Genomic DNA, 25196 nt, shown 5'->3' with positions numbered 1-25196 from the left:
AGCCACAGGGAAAAGAAACACAGTGCAGCACTTCACTAAAGTCAGGATGACGACTATGGGCGGGCAGGGAATCTAAGGTAGGGACTACATGATCAAATGATAGTACTAGATGACATTTATATTTGAGATAACTTTCCTAGATGGAATTTTAGGCAAAGAAAATAAAATTACAAACCTTTCTCAATAATTTTCAAGGGAATGAAGTTCGAATTGTATTCTTGTAAGAGTCTTACAATGACTTCACTACCCATCCAGTGGGGCTGGGTGTGGGAGTAAACCAAGCACCACTCAATTAAAAAGCAAAAAAGACTGCTCAAGAATGATACAAGTCTTTCTTATATGTGGCTGGGTATCCATAATATTCTTAAAGATGAGGACATTTCATCTTAAGCTTAGCTATCTGCTTTAACCAACATTCTAAAAAGCATTTGGTCACCACTTATACAATATAGTAGGCAATACTAGCTTTTCTACTAAACAGAAGTAGAAACCAGGTTTTGACTTTAAAAAGTTAAAGATCGATCATGCAACAAACATTTCTGGAGGCCTAATATGTTTCAGACATTGTCCCAGATCAGATGGGGTAGGATGAGTCAAACACAAGAAAGGACATTATTGTAAAAGTTAAGAAGTGAAAAAGGATGGCGATTAAGCAAAACACTGAGGCACGAGAAAGCACATAAAGGTCTGTCCCCTCTTGCCCCACCCCTCCTTTAGACTTTCCCCCCCTTTTCTGATTTTCTCACAATTCAAGCATCCAGGATCCTCCCTTTAACAGTGACATCAATGTGTTATCCTCCTGGGGTATTTGCCTTTTAATTCCTTTCTCTAGCTGTGTAATAATAATAATAAACATCTTAATAAGAGCAGCTTAGACTTAGAGCTCTCACCACGTGCCAGGAACTATACTAAGGGATTATCTAGTGTACTCTCCACCATCACATGAGGCAGATACCATTTTTATCCTCCTTTTACAAATGAGGAATCCGAGGCTTTGAGAGGTTTAATAACTTCTCACCCTCAAGTTCGTAGGTCTGAAGCCAGGAGTCAAACTCAGGCGAGAGTCTCTCCCCCAACTCTTCCCTGCTAACTGACCACCAAGCAGGGATGCTGGGTATCATGTGTGGCACTGCTGTAGAGTGTGAGAAATGGGAAGAAAGGAGGAGTGTTCCTAGAATTTCTGCAGCCTGGAGGGCAGCTGTCTAGTCAAGCTACACATAAGGCCTATTGGTGGCTTTTTTTTTTATGTATTTTTTTTCTATTTCTATTTTTTTTTAATTTATTTATTTTTGGCTGCGTTGGGTCTTCGTTGCTGCACCTGGGCTTTCTCTAGTTGCAGCGAGCGGGGGCTACTCTTCATTGCAGTGCGCAGGCTTCTCACTGCAGTGGCTTCTCTTGTTGCGAAGCACAGGCTCTAGGCACATGGGCTTCAGTAGTTGTGGCACGTGGGCTCAGTAGTTGTGGCACACGGGCTCTAGAGCGCAGGCTCAGTAGTTGTGGTGCACGGGCTTAGTTGCTCCGCAGCATGTGGGATCTTCCTGGGCCAGGGATTGAACCCGTGCCCCTGCATTGGCAGGTGGATTCTCAACCACTGCGCCACCAGGGAAGCCCCTACTTGGTGTTTAAGTAAAAGTTTCCTGGAGAAGTGAGTCTCAGTTTTTCTCTTTCTGACCGATTTATGCCCTTCTTAAGATAAGCCCATTTCTTCTTGGGTTACTTCAGGAAAGCCATAAATAAAAATTGGGGCTGCCCTGTCCTCTTTCCCTGTTGTAACTGTTGGGCTATCACACAGAAAAAAAAGAAAGTTTCCCGAATACTTAGAGATTACACGTAGCAGGTGATGGTCATCACTTGCACCTGTCCTTGATTTCTGCAAAGCAGATCTCAGCTACTAAATCCTTGTGACTTAGGGCTTTCTGGAAGTTTGGCAAAGCATCAGTTTTTTAAACTGCAATATTGTAAAATTACAGTAGTACAAAAAGAATGACTATTTCTTCATCCCTTCCTTTTTCATTGTTGGACTTATGGAAAAGAGTGAGACAATAGGGTCTCATTAGAACTTCAAATATTCATGAAGTGACACTTTTAAAAGTGATAGCTTATGTCACTGAAGAGCAATATTTCTCTGAAGTTACTTCAAAAAAGGTTTTGCCTTTTATATTTAAATGCTCTGACCACATACCTTTATTATTACTGTTTTACTTGTTTCAAATCCTTGAAAACTTAAATAGAAACAAAGCAGACACAACGGTTGCAAGACAAATTCCTTTTCTCAAAGAACAGGAAATACAAACAACTGCATATTGTTGGCAATGTTACTTCAACCACACAACTCTGTACTGTTTTGGATTTCAAATCAGAAGTCTCAATAAAAATAAACCACATGAAACGTTACACTGGAGCTGCGTGCTACTGTGAGACCTGCCTTTTTGCATCTGGAATATGTAAAAGTTGAGATTTGCCATCCTGCCACTGCTTTTCCTACCCAGAGCATCCTGACAGGGGTCCACCAGAATGCTATAACTGTCACTGAAAGGAAGACAAATGACATGCCACGTTCTCCACAGACTGTTGATTCAATCAAGTGCCATATTTAGCTCTTTGCTAAAACCACACATTGGCTGTGACTTGAAACAAAATCAGCTGTGCCCCTGTACCGCAGGGATACCATTACGCCACCAGAAAGTTAACCAGAAATGGCATAAAGGCTAAAATAACATGCACTTAAGAAAATAATAGGTCACATTGATCTAAGTCTCAGATCCAATAAAGCTATTATTATATTATTACTACTACTATTTTATCAAAATGTTGTAGACCTTTACATATTTTGAGGCTGGTTCACAATTAGAAGGATCTGATTGCTGCAGAAACTAAGTGGGATCCCGGGATCCCTTTCCAGAGCCTCCCTCGTACTGGTCAAAAATCCCTGTAGAGGGCTTCCCTGGTGGCGCAGTGGTTGAGAGTCCACCTGCCGATGCAGGGGACACGGGTTCATGCCCCGGTCCGGCTGGGCGCGTGAGCCATGGTCGCTGAACCTGCACGTCCGGAGCCTGTGCTCCACAGCGGGAGAGGCCACAGCAGGGAGAGGCCCGCGTACCGCAAAACAAACAAAAAATCCCTGTAAAAAATATAAGTGCAGTCTGCCCAGAGATTTGAAGCAACCAAACAGAGTAGAGCATAGATTAGAATTTCATTTTCTTCTTTTCTTTCCTTTCTTTTTTTCCTTTAAAATGAATTTAGAAAGTTTGGTACCTTTCACTCAAATTCCATATTGCCAGGCCTTCTTTGAAAAGCTCTGGGATTCATCAAATAAGCGTTATATATTCCACTGACAAAAAGAATGACTAGAATAAGGAAAAAACACCCTGGGATCTATTTTGAAGATCTATTTCGAAAGGAAACTAAACTGCATTTTCCAGTAGTTTTTTGGGAGAAATTCCACCTTGGTTTCATTTCTAGAAGAATAAAAAAGAAACATATACAGAATGTTAGAGATGTGTGTTTCTGCCATAAAGTAATGTCTTCTTTCTAGAGCACTCTGATAATAAAAAGTGCAACCTTTTTAGAGATTATTTCATATCAACTTAGACAGTTCTGTCCTTGGGAATTTTTGCTCCTTTCCAACACATCACACTTTTATAAATGTATAATTTTCAATTTGCACAAACACTGTATTTTATTGAAAATTGATTCATTTAACAATAGTTTATTAAATGGCTATCATGCGCTGTTTTAGGAGCTGGACATACAGTAGAGAACAAGCCTTCAAAAATACAACATTCTAGTTGGGGAGACCTATATAAGTATCCCCTGCTTTTTGAAAGTCTGCTTTACGCCACTTGGTTTTATGAAAGACCTACATCAGTACCTGTTTTCACTAACTGAAAGAAATCCCAAGAGAATTTTTGCTTTTATGAAAAAAGTTGAAAAATGAAAATAGCGTTCAGCATTTCTTTTGTGCAAACCTTTATAGAGGCAGTGCGCATCTCAAGCAGTGACAGTGGCACCACCAAGCTCCTTCCCCGGAAACTACACTGAGCATCTCAGGATCAAGCCGCCATAGCTTTGAACTGTGTGTGTGAGCATCTATTCTTTATCTGGATTTATTTTGTGCATCCATTAGCAAGATGTATCCTAAACTAATTGCTTCTTCACTTCACAACATTTCTACTTAGGAAAAATGTCATAGGAATTCTCCATTTTGGGATAGTGGGGGAAACCTGTATATCTAAAGTTATAAATAAGGTATTTTCAGAGTGTTTTAAGTACTATGAAAAAAATAAAACAGGAGAATGGGAAAGAAACACAATTTTACCATGGACAATTCCTAAAAACATTTTCGTTGTCTTGATACAACTTTGATTCTGATACTTTCACATGTAAAACCATACTAAGTATGTAAAGATAAGGACATTATCCCATGATTTAGATAGTTGATACAGCATTCGGAATCATATCACTGGTAAAAACTGTAAAGGGCATGCTCTTCGGCTTTCAAAGCCATCTATGAGATCTCCACAGAGGATTTTCTTCAACTACCACGTCCCAAGACAACAACTGGGACACCACTCACAGCCACCACTATCATCATGTCCTTAAAGAGAAAGGGAAACTAAAGTGATCTGTTTTTGGAAGTTCTCTAAGGATGAGTGCTTAGCGCTAGATGCATCTTACCTGGAGACCTTCCTGGTGGGTTTCTGGTACAATGTGGTTGGCCTGGTAGTTTTTAGTGAATAACCAAAATACCCATGAGTTACTTCTCTGTTTTTTAAATAAGTACATATTTTGGCTAAGATCTAGCAGTTTTTTGTGAAGATATCATATGAAAATAATGTTTTTCACTTTTAACACTTTTAGAACTTTAAAGAGTTACCAAATGGTACAAGCAAAAAAGCTGAAAGGAAAGTAGGGGGTGGTTTCACCATCCCCCCCCCCCCCCGCTTTAGTGGAAAACCAGCTTAACACTTTGATGGATAATTTTTAAATTGTTCTAAGTAGAAGGAATAAATTTTAAGTTCTTTTTCAGACAGTAGTTATTTTGTTAACGGGAGATGCCCTAAGATTAGACCCGCACACCTTACTGAAGCCGAATGTCTAACTCTGACAGTCGATCCTTGTGTGTAATCATATGGTCAGTGCAAATGTAAAATGTTCCATTTTCCTGGCTGGCTCTACATGCCTGGTGATTTTCCATGCTGCCAGGGATCAAGAGTGATGTAGCAAAGCTGTAGTTATGCCGCTGGGTAATTTAAGAAGCCACATCAAAGAGCATTTCAAAAAGTTCAGTTTAACAAATAAGACTTTCAGCTTACATCTGCCATGGGTATGAGACTTAATTGAAGGTTTGCTCATACCGTACTACACGGACACACACATACCCAGCAACATTTTGGGTGTCGATATTCCTATTGAAACATTAGATGAGTAAACTTAAGAATTGAAATCAGTAGCATATGTAACCATATTCAGGTTAAAAATGTATTTTGGAAGGTCTAATTGGTTAATATGATGTATTAAGGGAGCCCAGCCTATGCTCAATTCCAATTCAGGTGCTCATTTCAATGTAGGGAAAAGGCATTAAGGTATGAGCTAAACTATATCTCCTAAGGAAATCCAGTCCTTTTCTTTCTTTGTTTTCATTCTTGAACAAGAAATGCTTAGATATGACTGGGAACCATGAGGAAAGAGAGGTGTTTTTCCATCAGGACACAAAGAAAGTTCTTGAAAGGATTTTCATTTTATGTTTACTATTCGATGTTCCTATAACTAATTTTTGGCCAATGCATGCATACAGATTTGAAAGATCAGTAACAACTGTCAAACGCAAGGTAACAAAAAGTTTCTATAAAATTATTTATAGAATATGAGAAAAGTTACAAAATGTAGAATATGAGAAAAGTTACAAAATTTTTAAGAAAGATGAAAAACTACCTGGAAGAGAATTAATAAGAATTTAGCTCTATTCTGAATTTTAATAGCATAGAAGAAGAAATGAAATGATGACAAATACTATTAATTTTTTTTTCTGTGGAAAAGTTACTACCTTCAAAGTATTTATACTTTATATTTCTCAAAGAGGCATATTCATATTTCAAAAATACAAAGAGCCCAAGGCGTACATAGGTGACAATAAACTCTCTCATCCAAAGAAAAACACTATTTAGAGTGATGAGAACAGGAACTGGATTCACCAAGAGAATCTAAAATAAATGAGTCAGGTGTTACCTATGTTTTATTTAGTATTTTGTTTCCTCAGGGTGAAATAAAACAAGAAATAAACCATTTCAGGAATATGGACTGAAGTATAGGTTTTCAACAGATGTGCAAAATACTAAACAAGATAGAGATTCATTTGAGGATAGCTTATGAGAACTGATTCTTCTACAGGACATTGAAAGAAGAAACACATCCTGAGGTTTGGAAGGATAGGCTAGTGTCTTATATAGAACACAGTCACCTACTTCTTGGCCTTTCCTGTTTTTCTTTTTAAAACAGTGGCTTGAAAACAACCCCCAAACTTGGTTCCAGGATTGAATTTCCATAACAAAATTCAGAGCCAGAGATAAGTTTGAGAAATATCTTTTTAAAAAACTAGAACTTGGGCTTCCCTGGTGGCGCAGTGGCTGAGAGTCCACCTGCCAATGCAGGGGACGCGGGTTCGTGCCCTGGTCCGGGAAGATCCCATATGCCGCGGAGCGGCTGGGCCCGTGGGCCATGGCTGCTGAGCCTGCGCATCCGGAGCCTGTGCTGCGCAACGGGAGAGACCACAGCAGTGAGAGGCTCGCGTACCGCAAAAAAATAAATAAATAAAATAAAACTAGAACTTTTTGTTCTTTAGGAGGAAAAAAAGGCATACAAATAACCAAAGACTACTTGCTGATGCTTATGAATGTAGTTCTTAAAAATTATTAGTGCTAAGTCTCCAAATCTAAGTAGTGATAAATTTTCCTATTTTCTGGGAAATGGGCTAAAAAAAAATGTCACAAGGGCTTTCTAAGAGACTAGAGAAGTAATGAGCTTTCTTGATTTAAAAATCAATACACCTGCTGAACAGCCAAATGCATTAACTGACATCCTTTCAAAACCATTCTGTCAAAGCTAAGTTTGAAAGGCTGTTCAGTAACTAATCAGATATATCCTGATGCTGAGGCAAAACAGGTCCGTGACACAAATTAAAAAGGCTTAAGATGAAAAGAAAACCCCACTAGGCAGGAAGAATTGCAAAATTGGAAATCTGGACCTGTTTGGATATATTCTTCATGCTGTAAAGCAAAGTAGAAATGAAGTGTTTTTTCCCCAGAGGACAACACATTCCTTAGTCTTGCACTCAGAAGAAACCTGACAGGTGAGGACTAAAAGGCTCAATGCAAGGCGGCAAATCTGGAATGCTCCAATACTAAGCATTGTGGGCTCTCCCATGCCACACTCTCATGACACAGCGGTACAATGTCAGAGATCGTCTACATTTTCAAACTGTTTATTTGTTTTGAGTTTTAGAACCTTCCTCCCACCGTTCTACCCCCAAACAGAATCCTAACTGGAAATTCAATATAATAAAATGCTGAAAACAGGTCTGGTTAAAGCACGTAGGTCAGGTCCCAGTCTCACCAGCCTGATTTTAGTCCAACTTCCTCACGTGAAAGTGAGAAAAGATATGGAGAATTTTAGTAACCTGCTTGAGCCTCTTCAGCTAAGACCAGAACCCAGATCTCCTGTTATGGTTGCCAGATTGGCAAATAAAAATCTTTTTTTTCAACATAAATGTATCAAATATTACATAGGATATTCTTGTAATAAAACTGATTTGTTGTTTATTTGAAATTCAACTTTAACTGGGCATCTTGCATTTCATCTGTGCCCTTCCCCCATCCCCATTCAAGGATGTCACTGCTCTCCCAACGTTGATTCTACTGGTCCTCCTTTTTCTTGCAGGCTTACCTGTCACACTTAACATTTTAGGACTTTAATTAGGAAAGTGGTCCCTGAGTGGTTTTGCAGACAGGTGATATCAAAACTATTTTATGTTATATATTCACCTTACTATTGCCTTTTTGTATGGATGTATATGTGTATACATATCAACTCTTCTCAGCAAAAAAACATTTTTGGGGCTTCCCTGGTGGCGCAGTGGTTGAGAGTCCACCTGCCGATGCAGGGGACGCAGGTTCGTGCCCCGGTCCGGGAGGATCTCACATGCCGCGGAGCGGCTAGGCCCGTGAGCCATGGCCGCTGAGCCTGTGCGTCCGGAGCCTGTGCTCCGCAATGGGAGAAGCCACAACAGTGAGAGGCCCGCATACCGCCCCCCAACAAAAAAAAACATTTTTGGTTCAACTCTGCATTTTTATTATACAAAATATACCATACTTGTAAAATAAAATAAAGAGCCTTAATAAAGTGCCTTCCTCTGCTCTCTGGGGTGATAACTACTTTATTGAATAAGGCTCTGTTAATGGTACAGCTTGACATTTAACATTTATTCATTTGATTTATAATTATTTTTACGTTATTGCAAGGAGGCTATGGTTCAAACCAAAAATAGTTTAAACTGAACTGCTTTCCTCTCTTTTGAATTTGTAAGGAAATCTAGTCACTTCTGGGTAAAACTGTTTTATCTACCAAACTCATTTCAAATATACACAAAGCCCTTTCTGTCCCTGTATGTTCTGAGTAAAGCAATATATATGTATGAGAAAAGTGAATATAGCAAATGAAATCATCAAGTTAAAAATGTGCCCAGTTTGCTTATATTTTGGCTATGGATATGGCCTTAATATTTCCTAATCAAACAATGGAGAAAAACCTACATGAATCACGTAGCAAGTTGTCACAAAACACAAAATCCCTAGTAATGTTCATGAAGTCTCATGAAGCAAAAATCATTTGTATTTATAATCTACCGACTCCCTTTGAAGACTTTCAAAAACATTTCTGAATTATTCTGTTTTCCATTCTAAAATTCAATCTCAGGATGCTGGTTTCAAAGTCTTCCCAACACTCATTTGAAAATTTTTATTCACCCTTCTCTCTCCCCCAACGTCTAACACTTACTAAAATGGGACAAATACTTATATCTAACAGCATGAGAAGTTGATATGTCACTTTATTTAAAGGATAATTAGTCAGAAATCACCAAATTTCTGCCTCACAACAGAACAATATGCCAATAACAATCGTTGGCAGTTATCAAACCACTGAAGTCCGAGTGGCCTCCTGAAGCTGGGGTTAAAAGCTGACCTTTGGAAATCAATCATGTTCTCGGCAGAGAAGAATATTTCAGTGATATGAAAGCTGCAATGGAGACTATAATCTTTTGTGATTACCCTCGAGGCTGAAGCAAATGCAAAAAGGATAGTCTATGAATTGCTGATAATTTCCTTTGATGACCGATTCCCAGGAAATTCTGATATTACTCTTGCTCTGTAACAAAAATGATGGTTCCCCAGAAGTGCAGCTTCAAAGAACTCCACATCTGGGTGTCATAATGCTTCTTCAGAAGCTACTCACCCATTAAAGGGGCCAGGCCTGTGAGGTGGCAGCTCTCCCTCAGAAGACAATGGAAGGTCTGATTGCACAAGGATTGATGAGCTATGTGCCACAGGCTCTTTCTTAGAAAGTTCTTTTATGAAGGAACTAATTTAAAATGTATCTGTTTTAAACCTTTTCTCCCCCCACAGAAGTCTAAAGATTGATTATTTCTCTGCTGTTCCTAATAGCTATGGAACTACGAATATCTTGGCTTGTATATTTTTAAAGTTTTACTTAGGCTGATGTTTGTATTCTAATAAAAAATAGTTTTCATACATATGTACATATCGTTAAGGTCTATATAATATTTAGGGATAGACTATAAAACTACTAATCTTTTTTCAGGAAGCATTGAATCTACAGTTAGATGTCACACCAAATTTACAGTTAGGTGTTACTGCACAGGTTAAGTGGTTTTTTTCTTGTATGACTGGCAATTTAAGTTCAGAAAAAAAGGAGGTAGGGTGAAGAGAGATCTGTAACTGTCAAAAGTCCAAAGAATTTTTAGAATAGATTTCCCTATCAGTACATGAAGGATAAATGAATATGTTGACTACTTTGAGTTTAAAATATTTTTTTAAATTGCCATTTTAACTAATGTCAGTTTGATTAACAAATAACATGAGAATAAAGGTTCTATGTTTGGAAGTCAACGGTGTTTTGAAAATATAGCAGAACGCATCTTTGCGTCTTAGGTGTCAATGACAATGTGTCATTGGTACACAGATTTCGGGTTCAAAATACCTTTATACATAGCCTTCAAAGTCTAAATATTATTGAAAGTAAACGGAGAAAAAAGGAATCCAAGCAAACCAGTTGTGATTATTCCCAACCTCCACTCAATATACCCTCTCCCCAACCCTGCTCAAGATTCATTATCCCTCTGCCTTGTTTTCAGGCAGTCAGGTGATTCTGATCTTTAGGTATGCACTACTATTATCTCATTCAAGGTAACGCAAATTGAGCACCTGCTCAGCACCAGACATGACTTCTTTAAACTGACTGTAAATTTCTTAAACTCAAGAACGAGGTCTTAGCCATAACCCTGGCATCTACCTTGATTAGGATTGCTCTAATGCATAACGCCAGCCCCAGTGATAAACATAACTTGTACTTAAGGTAATTGGTTAGGAAGATGAGATCAAAGAGATAGAAATATTAATAAAAATATTAATATTATTTATAAGAATAGAGCTTTTCTGTTTAGGAATCGTTTCATAAACATAACATAACATAAACATTATCTCATTTGAAATTCATGGGTATTTTAAATTATTAAAAATAGGATGGTGATATGTTGTATTGTTTTTTTTTCACAGATTATAAATTCTAGAAATTTTCTAAATATTCAGTCATATCCTTAATTCTCCATAAACATAATAAACTCAAGTTTTCATGACGTAGTAATATAGACTAGGAAGGTATCACCCTAGTTTTAAAATGAGGAAAGTGGAGCTAAGTGATTTTTCTCAAGACCAAAGAAAACGAGTCCAGCTGTAGTCTTCTGACTCTTGTCAAGTGCTCTTCCCCATGTAATGAAGTAGATGGCTCTTCCCTCTTCTCCCTTCCACTCAGGTTCCTGCTTCTGAGGGTGGCATGAAGCAGAGTGCAGGCCAGATAGGACTGTTAGAGGCTTACTTTGGAACAAGTCAAGCTGCCTTATTTCTCAGATCAGAGGGAACGCTCCAAGTGGCTTTTTGGGAGGAAGTTGTGTATAACCGAAGAATGAGTGACTGACTGAATGAGTGAATGCCACCACACCCTTTAGAAGGTAAGTACTTCAAAAGTTGAAACTTAAGTATATACCATGTGATAGTGGCTATCGGTAATCATTTTAGCATCCAACAGCTTCAGGTTATTTTGGGAAATGGAAATTTTGTGGCTTTGATTATCATGACAATGAACCATTTTACACAGAGACCCAGACTAATTGTTGTTTTAATTGTTGGAGACTTTCTGTGCATTTCTAATTATTTGTAAACCATAAGCCTGTGAAAGGGATCACATATATTTCTTACTACACCTCTCAGATCTTCACTTGGCTCTAGAAACTGTTCATAATAAGAGAAAACAAGTATGAGACTGACAAACCTATCTTCTAAATAGAATATAGTGCAAAGCCTGATATTAGGAGCCACAACTTATTTCTTATTGGGTACTTAAGAAAACATGCCCCACACGAATAACCTGTGAGAAATACACACATTTACATTCAGGATACAGTAGGGTGGAGACCAGCTCTTGCTTGTCTGATACGTAGCTTGTTTTTCCTTTTCAGTGGCAGAGCTGTCTATTGGAAGAGATGAGAAGACTGGATTACATTCTACAACCTTCTGATCTGCAAAAAGGGTACAACAATGACACACGTAGCCTATTTCATGTGTGGATGTGTTGAAAGAATTGTAGAATGTCTTTAAAATATGCTAAAGCCCTCTGATACTAGAATTCCATGAAAATAAGGTATTATTCATATAAATTATGTTCTTTCATATTATTTCAAGCATCAGAACATAAAAAGGAGGGTAAGAAAACCGAAATTGACAGCTAAATCTGTGAAAAAAAGTATTTTTCCAAGAACCCTACTGAGCTCCACAAAGATGTTGAAACTTCACAGATTGCTAAATAGCACTCCAATTCATCTCTAGCACCCTCAATGGCAATTATAAAAATAAAGGAACTGGAATATTCCAAAACGTGTTTTTCTCTCCCTAAAAGACATTTGAGACCTAATTCTGAATACAAGAATCCAGAGGGAGTAAAAAAAAAATGGTCTGTGCTATTGGATGGGTTCCCAAGCTTTGGTAAAGGTTTCTCAGGGAACACTACCATCAATTAATGTTTATAGAGCAACCAATTTAGAAATACCTTTTCTGGGCTGGAGGGAATGTTTTGTACAATAATATTTTGTCCCATTTTATATTTATTAAGCTCTCCTACTTTACCACAGGCATAAAGAGCCTTGGTCACTGAGAGAAGCTAAGAACAAGGTTGTTTTTGGTTTCTTCTTCCTTTAATTAACTGGAGATTTGTTAAGAATAAGATACATTTTTAAAGAAGAGGGCTGACACACACTTTTTCCAAGCTGACGCTACTCTTAAAAAATGCTGACCTGGGACAGCGCCAAGACTGAAGACCTGCCTTGCCAGAATATCTGATGTGGCCTCCAAGTACACATAATCCTTGAAACTCTAGCACTGAAGGTGAGGTCCCAGAGCCATGTGAGGTTAAGACTAGGACGATGAAAGGGACACCAAGAGGACACAGCACGGTGGGACTACGGGTGCCTCTTTTTACAGGCTCCTGAAACCTTGTGTTCCCTTACCCCTTAAAGGTCCATCAAAGTCTTAATCTGATGCTTCTTGGCAGCTTTTATCAACTGAATTGACTATTTATTATAAGCAGAATCCTCTGTTATCTTATGGTGAATTATACAAGAGGAAGAAGTAATTTCTGTCAGACAGTGAGCAGCTTCTGCCTTTATTCACTATAACTCCTCCTTAGCACAATGATCGGCACATGCAGACCTTCAGTAAGTGGTTGTGAATGCATTCCTTTTCCTAGATAACCTGAACAAATAATTTCATTAAGGACAGAGAACACATATGACCACATATTATATAAGCATACTTGTGTATATATACATACCATATCAATAATATCTACATATTCTAAAGGGGTTTCAAGAGTGAGTAAAGGGATATTTGAACACAGTCTTTAGTAGATAAATCTTGAGGTTTTTTGAATAAGGCAGGGGACGTGAATTAAGCTTAAAAAGGACATATTTGTGGTTTGAAGAGTAGAGGAAGACAATACTGAAGATCACTACATAGTTTGTTTTCCTTCCAGTGTTCATGTTTACATACTTTTTCTCTCTGCCATGTTCAATAGTGACGTAAAAATTTCCAGACAGTAATCTCTGCTTAAATATCTGTACAAAAGTCTTCCACAGTTTTGTAGCACATTTCAAAGAGTTCCTATAACCACTGTTTTTTCTAATGATCTGGAGAGTGTTGCTGTTGACTTATCTAAATCCAATAATAGGCTGTCATCCTCCCCTCTTTCAGTAAATTTGAGTAACTGTGGAAAGTTTCAACTTGGCATATTTCTTTAGAACATATGAAAGAATATGACCCATTGATATATTTTAAGCATATCATGAAAATAAAAGTCGACCATATTCTCTTTTTTATTCGATTGGGACAAATGTGTCATTTCACGTACTGGACATACTACTGTCCTAGGAAATATGGGACATATAACATTTTATGACAGGAAAGCATTACTAGAGTAAAAAATAAGACTCGAATGGCAAAAATTCACTTCGGATTGTATTAGCAGAGGTAAGGTATTTTATTTAAATAAAATTAAAGAAAAATTTAAACAAAAGAAAAATAGGTATTTAAATGTTTAAATAAGGACTTCATTAAATTAATAAATATATTAAAAGCAGGTGAAACATTGAATGTTCTAGCTTACTTCAAGTTTCCTTATAGTAACATCTCATGAGAAACATGGCATGAATTAACAGCAAAGTGAATGTGATTTTGATGCCCTATTTCTTTATTTTGGACCTCCTTGATAAATATATTATTATTTCTACTACAAGAAAGAAAATTTTTATATAGTCATTGATATCACCAAACTATGAATAACCCAGAATCTCAAAGAGTCTAGAATGATAAAATAAATGGTAAACACATGTCTCATTCCACAGCTTGTCATGGATGATTCAAAGAATCATATAGCAACTTGGGACTTTAGAAATGATCTTTATTCTGCTCCACATATTTGTTCATGTGTCAGGAAAAAAATAATTTTAAGGTAGGTAATAAAAATCAGATTATTTTTCACAATAAAAGATCACTGAGCCTCTTGCAATAAAGCGTCAGAGACCTCCACTGTGCTTGTGCTTCCCTGGAGCAGTTGCAAAAACATGGCAGGACTCACAAAGACATTTGAAATAAATAGGCATGGAAACTACTGCCAAGCAGCAGAGAAACTGACAGGAGACTGTGGTCTTGAGTGGCTCTTGATTATAGCTACAGCTCTGGAGAGTCACACAAATATATCTGTCCAGGTATCTAATATGTGGCTGTTAAAAAGAAACTTGATCTTCTAATCATCACATACAAAATATAGGTTGCATACGTGTCTTAGTCTGCTTGACCTGCCATAACAAAATACCAGGGACTTGGTGGCTTAAACAACAGAAATAAATATATCACAGTTGTGGAGGCTGGAAGTCCAAGATCAGGGGTGCCAGCATAGTCAGGTTATGGTGAGAGCTCTCTTTCTGGCTTGCGGATGACTTTCTTCTCACTATGTCCTCACATGGTAGATAAAGGAAAAGCTCTCTGGGGTCTCTCCTTATAAGGGCACTAATCACATTACAAGGGCACCACCTGCAAGACCTCATCTAACCCTAATTACCTCTCAAAGGCCCCATTTCTAAATATTATCACTCACGTGTTAGGGCTTCAACATATGAATTTGGGGAGGAAGGAACATTCAGTCCATAACACCATGTGTGTGAGTATGCCTTCTAAATGGACCTATTTTATCATATTAAGTTGACACAATCCATCGTGTTAAGTATGCAATTCATTTGAATTTTGAAGAAGTCTCTTATTAAGGAGAACCAAGTAATAGACAGGTATTAAACACCAAGTATTAAACACCAAGTATTATCCAGGTAAAATGAAGATAAAAATGGAATCCACAGTAAAGGAAATGGAAGATTCTAGTTCTAATAGGGAGAAACAATTATATACATTTTGGCAGCTACCAAACATCATGTACAAAAATTAAAGGATGACCATGAAGCAGTTGGCAAACTGAAGTAACGTGAATAACAAAATAATGAAAACAGCTCTATTGAGATACAAAAAATTCATTCTTTCTGGCCTTTCTTGAACAGTATAAAGTTCAGTAACTATTTTCACTTTGCCTATATTTCTTGGTTTTTATTATCTTGCCTTTTCTAGCCTATTTATTCTATTTCTTACAAGTTTCTTGGGCACTGGGGTATTTTTGTTTTATTTATTTTGTTTATCTCCTTCCCCAAACCCAGTACTGTTTAGTCCATTTATGTTTTCAATAACATTCAGTAATTAATAACTTTGATTTTAAACTAAATGCTCCTAAGATTAGGGCCTAGGATAAGGAATGCAGTTGATACTTGCAGAGTGTCCGTACCATCCACACAGAGAAAGCCAGAACTATAGCTGGAGAAAAGTTTATAACTAATTATTGCCTTTAGACTAAAAAAGGATGACAATTCTCAGGAAATTAAAAGTAAACACCTGCTCTTATCACCTTGCACATAAGGCTCAGAAATGCCAGAATTCGGGCTTCCCTGGTGGCGCAGTGGTTGGGAGTCTGCCTGCCGATGCAGGGGACGTGGGTTTGTGCCCCGGTCTGGGAAGATCCCACATGCCGTGGAGTGGCTGGGCCCATTGGCCATGGTCGCTGGGCCTGCGCGTCCGGAGCCTGTGCTCCACGGCGGGAGAGGCCGCAGCGGTGGGAGGCCCGCGTACCACCAAAAAAAAAAAAAAAAAAAAATGCCAGAATTCCCTTTGCTGGATGGGGGACCATGAACATTGAAAACCAAGGAACTAGAGCCCTTTCTCTGTTCTTTTCTCCCTTCCTTCCTTCAAAAGGGTTTTATTGAGCACCTATGCCAGACACCAAGCATACAAAGATAAACAAGATAGAGCCCTTGTTCTCAAGGATCTGACATTCCAGTGAAGACAGATGGATAATCAGGGAGAATATGATGTAATCGGGAGGTACTCTGGAAATACAGAGGATGGGCACTTAAGTCAGATTGCAAGAGTCACAGAAAGTTTCCTGTGAAGGAGGTGATCTCTAGGTTGGGCCCTGAAGGACAAATAAATGAAGGTGGAGTGGTGTGTAGAAGTAAGCATCAGTGAGTTGCCAGGCAGAGAAGCCTATTAAACTTTAGATATAAAGGTCAAGATCTTTAAATTTGCAGGGTTAACATCCTCATTCTCCAGCCATGCATCCTTGACACACAGCCCATCATAAAATATCAGTGATCCAAACCCCATTTTCCCTAGTGTTTCCTCAGAACTCTGCTTGAACAGTGTCTCGAATTTTTTGCTTATTCTCACCTATAAACACTGAGAGAGATTTCGTCTTATGGAGTAAAAGGCAAGATAGCCACTAAAAGAACACTGTGAAGCATATCTCTTCACTGCATACAATTTAGTATAGAACAGGCACCTATTTGCTTTGGAATATGACAGAATCCCATTTCCTTCTTGCTATGTTTCTCATGTAACATTATCATACTCTGCTATAAAAATAGGAAGAAACCATTACTTTATATATATATTTTAAATCCAAAGAAAATAGCAAAACTTGGAACTTCCAAGCTTTCAGCTATGGTCTCAAGAGTACAGTGTTCATTCTTCTGATAATGGTTATGAGTTAAAATATATTTCTTATATTTACTAATATTACCCTTGATTAAAAATGAAGTGATTATGGTAGCATTCATGTTGGTTTTCAAAGAGCACACAGACTACTGAGTAGAATGTACTTTTAAAATTTGCTAACAAGAAACTATAACTGTTTTTAAAATACATTCTACATTCAAAAAATCCTTTCCTCTTTCTACTTAATGATTCTGCTGAAAATTATCTACCATGCTGCCAGAAAAGAGCACAAAAGATTTCTGATTGAGCTTTATTCACACTGAATGAGGTGGGAGGTGACACGGACCAAAAAAGCCAAGGACACAGAAGAGCTGGAACATCAGTTTTGAAGTTAGAAGATTCTAATACGAGACTCAGTTCTTCCTTTACTAACACTTTTTCCTCATGTAGACAATAGGAATAATAACCATGGTCGATTAAAATGTTCTAAGGTCTGAGTCCTTTGAAGAATGTAAAACATCACAGAATACAATAATCTAGTAGTAATTAATTAGTAGTAATGCAAAACTATTTTCCTAGGAAAATGTAGACAGTGACTTTTATGAAATTGCCCTAGGAAATCTGTGGGGTGAGTTAGACACTGGAATGGAAAAGTCCATAGGAAAAGGATTAGAGTAATTGAAACTGCAAATCAGTGAAAAATCATGGGTAATCCCATGATCCCATAAATTCATTTTTTTGCAAGATGATAGAGGGTCCCACTTGTAATGACTTAATTTTTAATACATTACCAGAAGGACTCTGTATCCAATAAATGCCTTGGATATAATATAGAGAGAATAAAATGACTATATCATGCAGTTCATTGCTATATTCTTCACTTTCACGAAAAATATTTTTTCATTTGAAAATTACAAGTTTATTTGCCTCTAAGAAGAAAAAACAACGAACATCTCTTAGAATTATTCCTTGGATTTTCTCAAATACATCATAAGGTTAATTGCTATACAGAATAAACAAACAAAAAAGCAAGTTAATATATCTGTAAGTCCTACACAACATTAAAAAGCCATTATGAGACTATCTTTTTAAAAAGAACTTATAAAAATATTCTTTTCATTTCTGTTTTACAGCCCTTAAGAACAAAGAAGTGTATATAAGACATTTAGAAATTCTCTAAAAGTGACTTAGAGAATAGCGCTAATCAGATGATCACAGTTGTAAAAAGACAACAGTGATTGGTTTCCTATTAGATATGTACATAACATACATCTAGAAGGGGCTGGAAGGATGCATACCAGCTGCTGAGGGCGCTTTCCTTTAGAGAAGGGATAAGTGTGTCTGCAGGGGCCGGGAATGGTGACTTTGACATTTTGCTTTGAATGCTAATGTTTTATTTGAATTTTTGAAATAAGTATTACTCATGTTAAAAACAAAATACAGAGAGGTGAACCACAGTAGGAGACATTTATGCTTACCCACGTCATCAGTACTGCTTCCTGACAGTGACTGGACTTCTGCAGTGGCTATAAATGCTGTCTTCCAAATGTACATTAATCAAAATACAAAGACCTAGTAAATGTTTTCAGAAGTATAGCTTAATTCAATTATGTCTGGAATGTATCACCCATGTTTAGATAGAGGACAGGATAAGCATGCTTGATTTCAAGTTCTCTAAAATGGCACGATGTGTTGCTTTGGCATGGTCACTACTGATGGATTAATGTGACCAGAACAGGCATGACTTATCTTACTGAGTTGCTCCACTGCACTAGAAATGCTGCTCATCTTTTCAGGCCTTTTAAAAAAAAACCTGTGTGACTTGTGTCTGAAAAAGCCCAAGAGGACGAAAATATTCAACCGTTTACTTGCTAAGTCGAGGCCAGTGCTCTTTAAAAAGTTGGCTCTTCCCCTACCCTCTAATTACCTTACAATGCCTAAGCCACAACAGAAGGCATGTCAGCACATTTTATTTACATCCCTTGAGGAAAAATCCTCTTGATGTTTTCACTTCATACAGAAGATACATTTGCAGAAGGAAATATTTGGCAGTACTTCAGATGTTCACTGTCTGGTAATGCAATTCTTTTTCTTGATTATGGTAGCTTCTATAATGCTGTATCATTCATGTAGACCATCATACCCCAACTGACTGTATTTATTGACTGAACAGACATAATTTATGCAATCATCTGAACTGGTTAACCTTTTCTTTTACTCTAAGCTTAGAATCTAGCTATGGACTGATTTTAGGCTGAGTTCTATTGTTGAAAGATGTCATGTTCCACTTGGCATACCTACAAAGTTGTCTTTCATTCAAACAGAAGAAGGTCAGCTGACCTGAATGAAGAACACTGGTAATTATAGGTAATTCACTAATATTTATCATGTAGTTTAAAGGGAATGTCAAAGTATCATGCAGACAAGTAACATGTCGACCTAAAATGAATTTTTTCCTTTTACTAATAGAATCGGATTCACATAATCTATAATAGTCTCCAAATAAGAATTCTGTTTGTGTAAGAGTCTTTATCTAAAAAATCTCCCAAATAAAAATGTACCCAGGAAGATGAAACATACACTTTCTTTTTCTTTCTACTAGTAGGGAAAAATCAGTGTGGCTTGATACCTCTAAATTGTGTTCTTGAGCATGTGAACAGCATCCCAGAAAAGATACGGGTTCTCAAGCCATTGAAAAGTCTATCAAAATTGCACAAAGTAACGGGTGAAAAGTCGCCTGTGGAAATATTTATAAAATAAATATTCTGGTTATTGTTTGGACTAACTCTCATGGGTGAAGCATTATCTTTCATAATGTATAACCAATATATGGTCTAAAACTACACACTTTGGAAACAAGCTATATCTATTGCCTATTCACAATTGTAATGAAAGAAAGAGATTGAGGAGGAGACAAATAAAATAAAAATGCATTTACTCACTGTGTTAAAATTTGGAAACAGCCCAACAGCAGCAGAATTACTGTCTACTGGAAAAGACATAAATGGTTTGATATCCAGTGAAGGCTGCATCATCAGGGTAGGTGTGCGCACAAGAGCAGGAAGGGTAGTAGAGTGGCATGTACTGCCTGCCAAGAACAAAACAAAAATGAATTCAATCTCTTGCTCACATCCATCTCCCTCCCCAACTTACAGTGCAAAAACAAGACTGCTGAGCTGCAACCTGCAAGCGAGAGAGTTATGCTGGGAGTCAGCAAATGGCACAGGAGGAGAAAATACACTTAAAAGGGTCTTCTTGCTCAATGTCTAAGACAGTGAAACAGAATGTGTCCCTATGGCAAAGGTCAAAGGCTGCTCAGACTCTGCTGAGATACACAGTACACAGATCCTGCTGGCAGGTGAGGCAGAATATCATCCTCTTGTTCACCAAAAATGTAGGAGAGAGGAGGGGAGGAGCCTCTTGAAGCCGGATGCAATTTACTATTCACAATTATTGAATGGCTAGTCGGCGCATTTTATGCAAATCAGAGATAATTATAGGGTTTTTACCAGGGGAAGTAAACCTTGGACTCTTATAGTTACTGTCCAATCCCAGGAAACTTATCACCCAAACAATTTGTTCTCTTAAAAAAACAAACAGGGGGCTTCCCTGGTGGCGCAGTGGTTGAGAATCTGCCAGCTAGTGCAGGGGACACGGGTTTGAGCCCTGGTCTGGGAGGATCCCACATGCCGCAGAACAACTAGGCCCATGAGCCACAACTACTGAGCCTGCACGTCTGGAGCCTGTGCTCCGCAACAAGAGAGGCCGCGATAGTGAGAGGCCCGCGCCCTGCGATGAAGAGTGGCCCCCGCTTACCACAACTAGAGAAAGCCCTCGCACAGAAATGAAGACCCGACACAGCAAAAATAAATAAGTTAATAAACTCCTACCCCCCCCAAAAAATAACAAAAACCCCCCAAAAAACCCGAAACAAACAGAAAGTTGCCCTTAGTCTGGACACTGGAGAGTAAGAGAATCTAAAAGGGGTGATTTTAATCAGGGTAGAGGCAGGGTTTTGGGGGACAGGGAGGATTTGGAACCAAATTCTTGACTTCAACTTTTATTTCTAATGAGCCTTGTATTATTTTAGCAACTATCCTTTTAATAATTTATTAGCTGTCTTTACATATCTGGTGTAACCTGTCTGTAGGAGATTTAAAACACTCCTCTCCAGGGTAACATGCATTTTTCTCTAGCCTATAAGCTCTACATACTGCAGATAAGTAATCGCTGCTGCAGGTGGCTCTCCAGGAGACAGGCTCTGATATGCCCTTTCTAAACAAAATACAACAGGCATATTGAGATAAAATTCACTTACTTGAAGTGTACAATTCAATGATTTTCAGCATGTTCAGAGTTGTGCAGCCAGGACCACAGGCAATAAAAGAAACTCCATACCCACTGGCAGACACCCCCAATTCTTCCCAACACCTCCAGCTCTTGGTAACCACTAGTCTTTCTGTCTCTACAGATACGTCTATTCTGGACATTTCATTTAAATGAAATCATACAATACGAGTTTTTTTGTGACTGTTTTCTTTTACTTGGCATGTTTTTAAGGCGCCTCCGTGTTGTAGCATGTATCAGAATTTCATTTCTTTTTAAAGCTGAATAATATTCCATTGTAGATCTACAATTTTTGGCTTATTTATTCATCAGTTGATTGGCATTTGGGTTGTTTCCACTTTTTGGCCATTATGAATAATGCTGCTATGAACATTCGTTTCTAAGTTTTTGTGTGGCAACAGGTTTTTAGTTCTCTTGCATATATACCTAAGAGTGGAATTGGGGATTGTTGGGTCATATGGTAGTCATATGGTTTAACCTTTTGAGAACTTCCAAACTGTTTTCCAAAATGGCTAAACCATTTTACATTACCACCAGCAGGGTATGAAGGTTCCAATTTCTCCTGACATGCCTACCTAGGACCACAAATAATTATATGCCTAAAATCCCCTGCTGGCTTCAAGGAGAAATGAACAGTATGGGAAAATGCTCTGACTATTAAAATTTCCACCAGTCTTCTTTCACGGTGTCCCAGAATAGTTAAAATTTCTATTTCAATGGTATATTTTTTGGTAATGAATTTCCTTAATAAACTCTGCATAATATTTCAAATCATTCCAGAACATTACTCGCAGTAGTGTTTAATGGACTGTCATACCTCATTTACTTTGATCCTAAAAACTGAAAAAAGAGAAGGGCATCTGAAGCATTTATCTGTAATGGCAAGTCTTTAGGTCAGCCTGTCCATTAGGGAATATAGAGTAGGACTCAGCCAAAGAGAATCAGCCAAAAGTATAGGTCAAACAGAATTTTTTTGTGTCTTTTTCTGATGCCAAAGTAAATACTCTGATCTCAGCCTGGCATTCACATAACCACCCTGCATTTAATTACACATTCTCCTTCTAACATTGCTAACTTCAGAGCTTGCAGGTCCAAGATGATATATTTTATCAATATGTCAAATGTTACAGAGGCATTTACTAAAATATTTATCTTAAAAGCTTTGCTTCAAAATCTTAGCTAAGGGACTTCCCTGGTGGCGCAGTGGTTAAGAACCTGCCTGCCACTGCAGGGGACACGGGTTTTATCCCTGGTCCGGGAAGATCCCACATGCTGTGCAGCAGCTAAGCCCGTGCGCCACAACTACTGAGCCTGCACTCTAGAGCCCATGAGCCACAACTACTGAGCCTGCGTGCCACAGCTCCTAAAGCCCGTGTACCTAGAGGCCGTGCTCTGCAACAAGAGAAGCCACCGCAATGAGAAGCCTGCTCACCACAACAGAGAGTAGCCCCCACTCACTGCAACTAGAGAAAGTCTGTGTGCAGCAACGAACACCCAATGCAGCCAAAAAAAGAAAAAAAAAAATCTTAGCTAAATTGAAAAACAGGTATTTCTTATATTAGACCAATGGCCTTTTACTATTTACAATTATTATAATTGTCAAAAGTCTAAAGTCTAAAAGCATACAGTATACTTAAAGCTGCCTGTTAAAAAAGAAACAAAAGGCCTAAAACGGGGTCACTTGCGCTAGTACCTAACCTAATTGCAGTTAGAACCTAGGAATGTAATCCTACTCAGGAATGTTATCCTAACCAGTTAATGTGGAATCTTCTGGTCAGCACCAATGAGGCAACTGGTCATCCATCCCCCAAAGGAAGAGGAAGTAATCTGCCACACAGACTCCTTCTGTCCCGCATAGATAGGTTACCTAAGCCTGAAATAATCCTTTTTGTTTATGACTTTCTTGTCTTGCCTTTAAGAATCTTCCCTTTCTGTAGCCCTGCTCACTGGAGGGGATGCTGCTTGATTCATGAATCGTTCAATAAAACCGATCAGATCTTTAAATTTTACTCAGTTGAATTTTGTCTTTTAACATTTCTGATGAACAAATATATAATTATTTTGCCATTGTAGGTCTCCCAAAGGGAAGCAAAATTCTTTCTCTAAGCCCACAATGGTGGCTCTGATAACATTGTAACACATGGCCCTGGAGAGCCTGCAAGAGTCACTTTGTACTAACAAACTCAAATCAAACAGAATGCAACATGGAGCTTGTCAAACAGATTGCTCCATCGACAAAGGTCAGAATGTACAATGATCCCCCTTACCCAATCAAATCTCTAGGCTAATAAAGACAGGGCTCGAAAACTACTTAGCTGCCACCCTTCATTAGCAGCTGTTTACCATCTCATTAGCATTTTAATGACAGACAATTTGCCATGTAAAACACAGATTGTTTTAAAGTACTGGTAGATCCTCTGAATAAATATAAATTATGGGGGGAGACCTTCAAGATGGCGGAAGAGTAAGACCTGGAGATCACCTTCCTTCCCACAAATACAACAGAAATACATCTACATGTGGAACAACTCCTACAGAACACCTACTGAACACTGACAGAAGACTTCAGACCTCCCAAAAGGCAGGAAACTCCAAACGTACCTGGGCAGGGCAAAAGAAAAAAGAAACAACAGAGACAAAAGAATAAGGACGGAACCTGCACCAGTGGAAGGGAGCCGTGAAGGAGGAAAGGTTTCCACACACTAGGAAGCCCCTTCACTGGTGCAGATGGGGGGTGGGGGTGGGAAGCTTTGGAGCCGCGGAGGAGAGCGCAGCAACAGGGGTGCAGAGGGCAAAGCGGAGAGATTCCCGCACAGAGGATCGGAGCCGACCAGCACTCACCAGCCTGAGAAGCGTGTCTGCTCGCCCGCCGGGGCGGGTTGGGGCTGGGAGCTGAGGCTTGGGCTTCAGAGGTCAGATCCCAGGAAGAGGACAGGCGTTGGCTGTGTGAACACAGCCTGAAGGGGGCTATTGCGCCACAGCTAGCCGGGAGGGAGTTTGGGGAAAAGTCTGAACTGCTGAAGAGGCAAGAGATCATTGTTTCAGGGTGCGTGAGGAGAGGGGATTCAGAGCACCGCCTAAACGAGCTCCAGAGGCGGGCATGAGCTGCAGCTATCAGTGCAGACCCCAAAGACGGGCGTGGGACGCTAAGGCTGCTGCTGCCGCCACCAAGAAGCCTGTGTGCGAGCACAGGCCACTCTCCACACCTCCCCTCCTGGAAGCCTGTGCAGCCTGCCACTGTCAGGGTCCCGGGATTCAGGGACAATTTCCCCGGGAGAACGCACGGCGCACCTCAGGCTGGTGCAACGTCATGCTGGCCTCTGCCGCCGCAGGCTCGCCCCGCATCCGTACCCCTCCCTTCCCCCGGCCTGAGTGAGCCGGAGCCCCTGAAGCAGCAGCTCCTTTAACCCAGTCCTGTCTGGGCAGGAACAGACGCCCTCAGGTGGCCTACACGCAGAGATGGGTCCAAATCCAAAGCTGAACCCCAGGAGCTGTGTGAACAAAGAAGAGAAAGGGAAAGTTCTCCCAGCAGCCTCAGGAGCAGCGGATTAAATCTCCACAATCAACTTGATGTACCCTGCATCTGTGGAATGCCTAAACAGACAATGAATCATCCCAAATTGAGGAGGTGGAATTTGGGAGCAGCAAAATATTTCTTTTTTCCCTTTTTCTCTTTTTGTCAGTGTGTATGTATATGCTTCTGTGTGTGATTTTGTCTGTATAGCTTTGCTTTTACCATTTGTCCTAGGGTTCTGTCTGTCCTTTTTTTTTTTTTTTAAATAGTTTTTAGTGCTTGTTATCACTGGTGGATTTGTTTTTTGGTTTGGTTGCTCTCTTCTTTCTACTTTTTTCATCTTTTTAATTACTTTTTAATTTTTAATAATTATTTTTATTTTAATAACTTTATTTTATTTATTTATT

The 25196-nt window shown here is 38.9% G+C and overlaps 1 protein-coding gene across 1 annotated transcript in view; it reads right to left on the bottom strand.

The window, feature by feature from the left end:
- ZNF385B (zinc finger protein 385B) overlaps positions 1 to 25196 on the bottom strand; it is a 311937-nt gene that overhangs the window by 63918 nt on the left and 222823 nt on the right. Inside the window, exon 3 of the mRNA XM_033860403.2 lies at positions 19871 to 20016. Within this exon, the coding sequence (XP_033716294.1) occupies positions 19871 to 20016 (146 nt within the window). The remainder of the gene's footprint in view (positions 1 to 19870; positions 20017 to 25196) is intronic.

Source organism: Tursiops truncatus, chromosome 7 (assembly GCF_011762595.2).
Source record: "Tursiops truncatus isolate mTurTru1 chromosome 7, mTurTru1.mat.Y, whole genome shotgun sequence".
Classification (NCBI taxonomy): Eukaryota; Metazoa; Chordata; class Mammalia; order Artiodactyla; family Delphinidae; genus Tursiops; species Tursiops truncatus.
The sequence above is the reverse complement of the archived record's forward strand: the minus strand, read 5'-3'. Positions and strand labels throughout refer to the sequence as shown.